The sequence below is a fragment of the Medicago sativa genome, chromosome 2 (assembly GCF_051527215.1).
Source record: "Medicago sativa cultivar Bolivia chromosome 2, Bolivia_mono, whole genome shotgun sequence".
NCBI classification, from domain to species: Eukaryota; Viridiplantae; Streptophyta; class Magnoliopsida; order Fabales; family Fabaceae; genus Medicago; species Medicago sativa.
The window spans coordinates 16,745,815-16,756,420 of NC_140750.1; the positions used below are offsets into that span (position 1 = coordinate 16,745,815).

Consider the following 10,606-nt stretch of genomic DNA (forward strand, 5'->3'; position numbering starts at 1 on the left):
ATAAGACAAGGTACGTGGTACATGTTTTTTGTTTTATTTCATTTATTATAAAGATTGAAAATTGGATATGTAGGGTTAGTTTGGGAAAACAATAAAATAACTACGATGCTTATCTTGTGTTGGAGGTTGGACAATGCCATGTGTGAATGAAAGAGTTGGTCCACAAGTGAGAAGATTGTGTATAAATAAAGAGATTAGAATTGTCTCTTTGTTTGATTTTGTTTGATTTCCTATGAGAAATAAATCATTTTTTAAAAATTGAAATCATATAATACTTAACCATCAAAGTCATAATCATCAACTTCAACTAGGATTTCATTGTCAAAAGAAAAAACTTCAACTAGGTTTATGTTTGATGTTCTTTCAAAAAAAAAAAAGGATCTATGATGTAACTAGGTTTATGATTCAACTAGGTTTATAATCTTTCAACAAATGCATTTTAGATTTAAGAGCTTTTTTTGGTCACAATTCCAAATTTAAATTATTTAGGCACACTCGCACAAATAAAAAAAATATAGGTCAATTTTTCGTTTTATCAAAATATTTAAATGATGTATATTTTTATCTATTTGTGTCTATGTAATCATAAAAATTATCCTAGATTTAATCTAAAATCAAAGCCGATGAAAGTGAATGTTTAACTTCCTATGACAAGGGAATTAAATTCTCCACATTTTTGTGACCTTTGGAACAACTACAACCAGACACGGAAAGATAAAAGAAAATTTATGTGAGGGAGAGCAATGGTGAGAGAGTGAATATACTATACGAGTGAGAAATGGTTTAGAGGATGACTACTATAGCTACTAAAAAAAAATTTGGGACATGTGAATTACTACTATAGCTACTATAAAGAGTACTAACAATCTTTAAGACACTTTAATATTAGTTAAAATTTTAAAAAATAAAAATAAATTATCATATAAATCAAGTGGAGTTCCATAATAATTTGTACAATCAATGTTAATTTTGACAGATTTAAAAAAGTTTATTTTGGAGAGGAAATTCAAGAAAGTTTTATATAGTTAAAGTTTTTTTCACCTATAGTAATATGATATGATACATGTGAATTTTATTTTATCCTTTGAGAAAGGGACAAAGCCATGTGACCCACCTCACTAATAATGGAACAACCCATCCATCTCTGCCTCCTGCTCTTGCTTTCATATTATTATTATTTGACAAAACATATTATTGATTTATTTTAGGAAAAAACATATTATTATTTATTGAAAAAACAACTTCAACTACTAATCATCAAAACTTATAGACATAGCAGATAATGACAACTGTCATAGAAAATAAGTTTTAAACTTTCATTTAATGTGTGCCTATAACTCATGCTTAAGGGGTACTCCATCCGGTCACATTTATAAGCAAAAAAACACTTTTTAGATTCAATCAATGCTTAATGTATTTGGTCAATATAGAGACCAAATATATTATGTATTCAATGAATCTAAAAAGTACATTTTTGCTTATAAATGTGACCGGAGGGAGTATGTAATATGTACTCCCTCCGTCCCGTTTTATCTGAGCCAGTTTGATTTTTCACACAGATTAAGAAAAATATATAAATAAAGGGGAAAGTGGAATATATTGTATTGGGAATGATGAAAGTAGTATTAATTAGAGTTATATTGTATTGGGAATGATGAAAGTTGTATTGAAAATTGAAATGACTCAGTTATTTTGGGACACTTTTTTTTAGAAAATGGGTCAGATATTCCGGGACGGAGGGAGTAATTTATTTTTTTAAGTAAATGTATGTGTAATACTTTTTTTTTTAATAAATGTGTTATACTTGTTTCTTTTGGTAAGAAATGTATGTGGAATATTATGAAGAGATAGTATTATTATTAATATTTTGAAAGAAATATTCAAAATATTAATAAGATCGTCCTTTTGTTTTGATTCTCTTAAATATGCAATTCCATTTTTGAAAAATCTGATTTTTTTTTTAATATACATGTTATTAGGGGTGTTCAAAACTGAACCAATCCAATAGAAAAACTGTAAACTGAAACTGAAAAAAAAATCATATCTGGTTCGGATGTATATTTTTTATTGAGAAATGATATTTGAACAACCATTTTATAACAACTTTTGTAACAACTTTCTCTCTCATATTTACATTACATTTTTACTTTCTCTCTATTATTTTGGTTTTCGTGTCAATACATAATTTTCTTTGTAAAAATATGGTTGTCCATTTGGTTGTCAAACAAATGGATGTTCATATAACACTGCTCTTTTTATTCAACCATATGGTTTGATTCAGTTTGCAGTTTTTATTTTACCAACTGAACCAAACCAAACTAAACTGCAAAATAAGAAAAAACACTAATTAAACATATATCACCGAAATTCAATACTCATCGAAATTCAGTGATTTTTTTCTTCTAAAATGACATATATTTTTTTTTCACTTTTTAAGTCTGTTCTTTGTTTTTTTATTTAAAAAATGTATTTATGTGTTATTTGAACTTTTAGAGAATGATAAAATTTTAGTCTTTTACATTTCTTACAAAATATAATTACGTTTTGTCCACGATTTTAATTTAGTCTATGTAGTTCTGAACATTGTTGGATGAAATTTATAACATTATTGAAAATCTGTTGTGTTTTAATTTTTTTAAACTTGTTTTTAATGTTGGAAACAAAAAATTGTATTGTCTTGAAAAAACCACATCAACTGATCGAATTCAAACCACGTTGGTTTGATTCAAATTTTATTTTAAAAGTCAACCGAACCGAACCAAATCACATACACCCTCCGGTCACTATTATAAGCAAAAATCTACATTTTAGATTCATTCATTTAATGATGCACATGGTCTTTATTATAGACCAGATACATCATTAAATGAATGAACCTAAAATGTAGTTTTTTACTTATATTAGTGACCGGAGGGTGTATTCTTTTTATCTTACGATTTAAATGACTTTTAACCTCAAAATCAATCAAACCGCACCACAAACTCCTTTAGATATTAACCTTGAAAAGATTATTTCTTTTCGAGAGGAGTGTTAATTAGACTAGACTTTTCACCCGTGCTATCGCACGGGTCTGATATAGATGAAGATTATTTTTAAACAAATGATTTTTAAATTGCTAGTTGCGACTAACATGTATGACATTTATATTATATTCGTAATAAGACAATCGAATATAATGACATGAAACAAAATAAATTTATCACAACTTTACACTAATATAAGATTTTATCTTACAAAAGTAGTCTAAGTTATAAGTTTTTGCTGGATGGGGTAATAGGAACGTGATCACTACTTGATATTTTTTAGACAACTTGATCACAACTTAATCATATTAATGTCCTCCACATGTTTGATTGTTTCCTCTGTGATCCAATTCAGTTCACTCTCTATACATCCAATAGCTTATTTTGTTGTTTCAAAAAAAAAAAAAACCAATAGCTTGTCGCAAAAGTGTGTCTAGGAAGCTTATTAATGCATTGTTCAATATCAGTGATTTATGATTTTTAAGATTGAATTAGTAATGTGACATAAACACACTTCAGTGGAATACAATTGTATTTTACTCTTTATTCTCTTTCAATTTTACTAAAAGTGTGCCAATTGATTAGGAACATACCTAATATGCAAAACCTGTAGTTTTTGAAAACTTGGAAATAATTTGATACTTCACTTGCTGTTAAAAAATAAATAATTTGATACATCAGACAACAATAGAACCCTTATAAGAGTGTGAAAGCCACTGATCCAAGATGACATCACTTCACTATAAAAAATCACGTGGGAGTGCTCTTGGCTTAAAACAATATGACTTTTTTAGGAGAATTGATGGTTGTTCTTTATATAGTTAGTAAAATTAATGTATTAGAATATTTCAGCATAACTATAACTATAGTTTACATAAGTATTCAACACCAATAAGTTGGTCACGAACTTACACCATTACAATGTGGGAAAAAGAGTGTTATAACACCAAAGCCACTAAAAAAATTCATCAAGACACATTATTTGCCTCAATTGAAAGAAACTTGATCACTTATACTCAGCAAACTATACAGAGGCAACTTCTGCCACAGAGAAGCATGAGTTGCACAGTTATAAGGCACCTCTCACAAAATACAACAGTCTAACTGAATTCGGCAAGCTGAAAAACAGTGATATGGATAGTCTGCTAGCTACGTCTCTCTTGATTGATACATCAACTCCCCACTGAAGATACAATACAGCAACCAAAATCCTGAAACAGTATGCATATATCAACACTGCAAAAACTACAACACACTACTCAGACAGAACAACTCCAACTCGAAGACAGGCTAAATCAAAGGCAAAATGACCAAACTATCATGACTTGACTTCCCCTTTTTTGGATAAGAAAACGTGTCAAAAACAATAAGATTAAAGAAAACATGTAGAGCATCTCATCAAATATAGCTTTAGTTGACCACATTATGCCAGGTTTTGGTTGTGATATGTCAGGGTAAAAACAACATACTCTATTATCATATATCTTTTCTCTATCGAGACATGAAAAACTCAGGGCATGTGAAAAAGTAAAATACATCAAAACAACTTCCAAAATTCCTACAGGAACCAAAAAACATGATAAGTAATAAGCCTCCAAATTATTCATCAATGTATATCTAAAGACTAAAGAAAGCAAAATATAATCAAGCATCATTCTCATAGTTAGGGTACGTAAAACAGTAATTGTAGCCATTAGGGTTTTGGAAAAATTAGGGCTTCAAAATTGGCTTGGGACAACTTTTATATATAGATAGATAAGCTTTCGGGTTAACTTTTATAGATAAATAGATTAACGATTTAGTTAGGGTAAAACAGTAATTGTAGCCATTAGGGTTTTGGAAAAATTAGGGCTTCAAAATTGGATTGGGACAACTTTTCAAAATTGGCTTGGGACAACTTTTATATATAGATAGATAAGCTTTCGGGTTAACTTTTATAGATAAATAGATTAACGATTTAGTTAGGGTAAAACAGTAATTGTAGCCATTAGGGTTTTGGAAAAATTAGGGCTTCAAAATTGGATTGGGACAACTTTTCAAAATTGGCTCGGGACAACTTTTATATATAGATAGATTAAACAAATTGGAATTAAGCATTAGGGTTAAAACAGTAAATTTAAGCATTAGGGTTTAGGTTAAAATTAGGGCTAAAATAAGCTTTCGGGTTAACTTTTATAGATAAATAGATTAACGATTTAGTTAGGGTAAAACAGTAATTGTAGCCATTAGGGTTTTGGAAAAATTAGGGCTTCAAAATTGGCTTGGGACAACTTTTATATATAGATAGATAAGCTTTCGGGTTAACTTTTATAGATAAATAGATTAACGATTTAGTTAGGGTAAAACAGTAATTGTAGCCATTAGGGTTTTGGAAAAATTAGGGCTTCAAAATTGGCTTGGGACAACTTTTATATATAGATAGATTAGGGTTAAAACAGTAAATTTAAGCATTAGGGTTTAGATTAAAATTAGGGCTAAAATAAGGTTTCGGGTTAACTTTTATAGATAAAAATAGATTAACGATTTAGTTAGGGTAAAACAGTAATTGTAGCCATTAGGGTTTTGGAAAAATTAGGGCTTCAAAATTGGCTTGAGACAACTTTTATATATAGATAGAAATAGATTAACGATTTAGTTAGGGTAAAACAGTAATTGTAGCCATTAGGGTTTTGGAAAAATTAGGGCTTCAAAATTGGATTGGGACAACTTTTCAAAATTGGCTCGGGACAACTTTTATATATAGATAGATTAAACAAATTGGAATTAAGCATTAGGGTTAAAACAGTAAATTTAAGCATTAGGGTTTAGGTTAAAATTAGGGCTAAAATAAGCTTTCGGGTTAACTTTTATAGATAAATAGATTAACGATTTAGTTAGGGTAAAACAGTAATTGTAGCCATTAGGGTTTTGGAAAAATTAGGGCTTCAAAATTGGCTTGGGACAACTTTTATATATAGATAGATAAGCTTTCGGGTTAACTTTTATAGATAAATAGATTAACGATTTAGTTAGGGTAAAACAGTAATTGTAGCCATTAGGGTTTTGGAAAAATTAGGGCTTCAAAATTGGCTTGGGACAACTTTTATATATAGATAGATTAGGGTTAAAACAGTAAATTTAAGCATTAGGGTTTAGATTAAAATTAGGGCTAAAATAAGGTTTCGGGTTAACTTTTATAGATAAAAATAGATTAACGATTTAGTTAGGGTAAAACAGTAATTGTAGCCATTAGGGTTTTGGAAAAATTAGGGCTTCAAAATTGGCTTGAGACAACTTTTATATATAGATAGTTAAGCTTTCGGGTTAACTTTTATAGATAAATAGATTAACGATTTAGTTAGGGTAAAACAGTAATTGTAGCCATTAGGGTTTTGGAAAAATTAGGGCTTCAAAATTGGCTTGGGACAACTTTTATATATAGATTAGGGTTAAAACAGTAAATTTAAGCATTAGGGTTTAGGTTAAAATTAGGGCTAAAATAAGGTTTCGGGTTAACTTTTATAGATAAAAATAGATGTTATGTTAAAAATTGAAACCTATATACAAATATCAAATGAAAATAATTCTGCAACTGTTACCAATTATAAAGTAGAACAGTTAAACCAAAAGAAGAAGAAGAAAAAACCAACAATTTAATAGTGTCAGATTCTTAGCTTGTTGTAAAAGATACAAAACAAAACCAAACAAAGATGAAACAAAACCTTTTCCAATCTGTTTCCAACCACACCCCATGTTGTCATTTCTTTATTGCCCATATTTTGTGACATCTCTGATTTTCTTCGTTTTTTCTATTGATTCTCCTTATCACAGTTGTTGTCTTGTTTTGTCTATCACAGTGCATTGCCACTGATTCTTCCAAGTTCAGATCTGTTAAAAAAAAAATTCTCTTTCTGTGTTTTTGTTGAAGATTCATTGACTTCAGCTAAAATTTGAGGTGGGTTTTCTTTTTTTCAACTTTTTTTTTTGTGTCCTATGATGTTGAAAATGAAAATTCACATGACCCAGTTGGTTTTTTTTGCTTAGTTTGTTTTAAAGGTTTCAACTTTAATAAACCCTTTTCTTTTGGGTTGTTGAATTTGATTTCTTTGTACAAAAATCATAGCAACCATGTTGTTTATGTGATTGGATTGTTCTTGTTTTTACCCTTTTGCAAATTTTGCTTCTTTTTGTTGAAAAGTTGATTGTTGGGGGAAGAAGAATCATGATGGGGAAGGTTATTGAGGAGGGACTATTGATTGTGTTGATTTTGATGATTGTGAGCAAAAATGTAGAGGCTCAACAAAAATCAATTCTTATAAATTGTGGTTCAAATTCTTCTGTGAATGTTGATGGTAGGAAATGGATTGGTGATATGGCACCTAATAACAATGTTACTCTTAGTTCTTCTCCTGGTGTTGTTGCTTCCACTGATGGATTAAGTGGATATTCAATCTATGAGCCACTTTATAAAACAGCTAGAATTTTCACAGCTTCTTTGAATTACACTATCAAAGATGTTCATGGAAACTATTTTGTTAGGTTTCATTTATGTCCCTTTGAGATTGTGGACCACAATGTGAATGAGTCTTCTTTTGGCGTTGTTGTCAATGGTATGAAACTATTGTCGGAGTTTAATGTTCCGGGTAAGATATCTGAAAAGAACGCGAACCTGCAGAATTCTGGAAAGAATTCGAGTTCATTCTTTTTGATCAAAGAGTATATTCTGGATGTCAATGATGGTGTGCTTTTGATTGAGTTTCTTCCAAGTGGAAATTCGTTTGGCTTCATCAATGCCATTGAGATTGTTCCCGTTGTTGGCGAGCTTTTTGATGGTTCGGTTGGTAAAGTTGGCGGTGGAAACTTGAATTTGACTGGACACGGTATGGAGAGTATGTATAGGTTAAATGTTGGTGGCCCTGAGATTCAATCTAATCAGGATCCGGATCTTCGGAGAATTTGGGAAGTTGATTCTAGCTATATGGTCACGGAAAACGCCGGTGCAGCAATTAAGAGCAGCTCTAATATTACATATGCTTCTTTGAATGATACTTCAGTGGCTCCTCTCCTTGTGTATGAAACTGCAAGGGCAATGTCAAACACAGAAGTCTTGGACAAAAGATTTAACATGTCATGGAAGTTTGAAGTAGATCCTGATTTTGATTATGTTGTCCGGTTACATTTCTGCGAGCTGATGTATGATAAGTCGAACGAGAGAATATTCAGGATCTACATAAACAACAGAACAGCTGCGGATAATGTTGATGTTTTTGTTCGAGCAGGAGGGAAGAATAAAGCGTATCATCAGGATCATTATGATTCCGCATCATTGAGGATGGACACACTTTGGGTTCAACTAGGTCCTGATACAGCTGCTGGTGCTGCTGGAACGGATGCTCTCTTGAATGGTCTAGAGATTTTTAAGCTTAGCAGAAACGGGAATCTCGCCTATGTGGAGAAATTTGACTTGGCTGGGAAATCGGGAAACAGTTCAAAAGCAAAAGTTCTTTGGATTGGAGTAGGAGCAGGTATTGCTTCTGTAGCTATAGTTGCATGTGTTGGTGTCTTTGTTTTCTGTTTCTGCAAAAGAAGGAGAAAAGAATCAAGTGATACCAAAAACAACTCTCCTGGTTGGCGACCGATATTCCTTTATGGAGGGGCTGCTGTAAACAGCACTGTCGGTGCCAAGGGATCAACAGGAAATCAAAAGTTATATGGTACTGTCACCTCAACAGGAGCTGGTAAGCGGTTTACATTGGCTGAAATCAACGCTGCAACAAATAATTTCGACGACAGTTTGGTCATCGGAGTTGGAGGCTTTGGTAAGGTGTATAAGGGAGAGGTTGATGATGGTGTCCCTGCTGCAATTAAGCGCGCCAATCCACAATCTGAACAAGGTCTGGCTGAATTTGAGACAGAAATTGAGATGCTCTCAAAACTAAGACACAGACATCTTGTGTCTTTGATTGGCTTCTGTGAAGAGAAAAGTGAAATGATTTTGGTTTATGAGTACATGGCAAATGGAACTCTAAGAAGTCATCTATTTGGGAGCGATCTCCCTCCACTAACTTGGAAGCAGCGTCTTGAAGCCTGCATAGGTGCTGCAAGGGGACTTCACTACCTTCACACAGGAGCCGACCGTGGAATAATTCACCGGGATGTCAAGACAACCAATATATTGTTAGACGAGAATTTTGTAGCAAAAATGGCTGATTTCGGTTTGTCAAAAGACGGTCCTGCTTTTGAACATACTCATGTTAGCACTGCTGTGAAAGGAAGTTTTGGCTATCTCGATCCGGAGTACTTCAGAAGACAACAATTAACCGAGAAATCAGATGTTTACTCTTTTGGAGTTGTTCTTTTTGAAGCTGTTTGTGCTAGAGCTGTGATAAACCCTACCTTGCCTAAAGATCAAATCAATCTTGCAGAATGGGCAATGAGATGGCAAAAAGAAAGATCACTTGAAAAAATCATTGATCCACGTCTTAATGGAAACTATTGTCCGGAATCGTTGTCTAAGTTTGGGGAAATAGCTGAAAAATGTCTGGCCGATGATGGTAAGAGCCGCCCGACCATGGGAGAGGTGTTATGGCACTTGGAGTATGTCTTGCAGCTGCATGAAGCTTGGCTCAATAGGGACAACAACAGCACAGAAAATTCCTTCTCTGGTAGTCAAGCTTTGAGTGGTCTAAATGATGGAAGAGTTGAGGTTGTGCAGGAGCATTCAAATCAAGATGAAGAGGTTGATTTGGATTCTAAAAATACAACTGATTTAGTCCACAGCAGTGTGTAAGAGTCTAAGAAGTGAATGCTGCAATTTGAAGAATCATGACCTTATATTATCCTCTACAGATTCTTTCTATTCGTTTTATTAAATTCAAGTTGTTTATTATTACTATTACTACTGTTTTTAGTATCTGATTCTTGTATACATATGGTAATGGATTTTTCAAACATTGTCACAAAAAATGTTAATATTTGTGATATGCACTGCTTTTGCATTGAGTTGCAACTTGCAACCAATTGTATTATTATTTACTGGGATCTTTTTTCTCAAAAGTTCATATCAAAAGCATCATCAGCCACTTATGTAAAGTATGTATTTTCATTTCCCTTTGCCTTTTAAATCATCTTGTGAGTTGCACATTAGTCTTTGAAACTGTGAGGATCGACCAAAATAGTTTCTGAATTCTATGATTTGACAAATGCACCCTTAAAATTATAATATGTCACTCAAAGTGATTGATGTCAACTCCAGTTAAATAACATTTTATGATATTTAAAATTAATTAGCATTAATGTGCAAGGTTTAATGTTCATGAATCAAATAGTTCTAGTGTCTCAAGATTAAAAAGTTTTGAATAAGTTTAAAACTGGACAAACATTTTTTACATCAAATAATTTCTTATTGAACTTCAGCAATTTCCAATTACTTTGAAGTGAGCCTTTTTTGATTCAAATGGATTACATTTTTTAAGTGAAAGTAGATTACAAGAAAAGTATTTGAGTATCTTGAGGCTTCTAAAAATGTACTGGTTATCCTCTAAACAATAAAGTGTGTACCAGTTATGTCTGTCTACAAAAATTAAATTAGTTTATTACCAAGA

The 10,606-nt window shown here is 31.9% G+C and overlaps 1 protein-coding gene across 1 annotated transcript; it reads left to right on the plus strand.

Annotated features, from left to right (window-relative positions):
- Positions 1–6,638: 6,638 nt before the first annotated feature.
- On the plus strand, positions 6,639–10,094 carry HERK2 (hercules receptor kinase 2). The gene has a single exon (XM_085743400.1). It carries the CDS (start codon positions 7,225–7,227, stop codon positions 9,790–9,792), a length of 2,568 nt encoding a protein of 855 aa, XP_085599526.1. The 5' UTR covers positions 6,639–7,224; the 3' UTR covers positions 9,793–10,094.
- The last annotated feature ends 512 nt before the right edge of the window (positions 10,095–10,606 follow it).

Bases quoted from the DNA above. Each gene is read 5' to 3' on its own strand.
- HERK2 (XM_085743400.1), top strand. From the start codon at position 7,225: ATGATGGGGAAGGTTATTGAGGAGGGACTATTGATTGTGTTGATTTTG.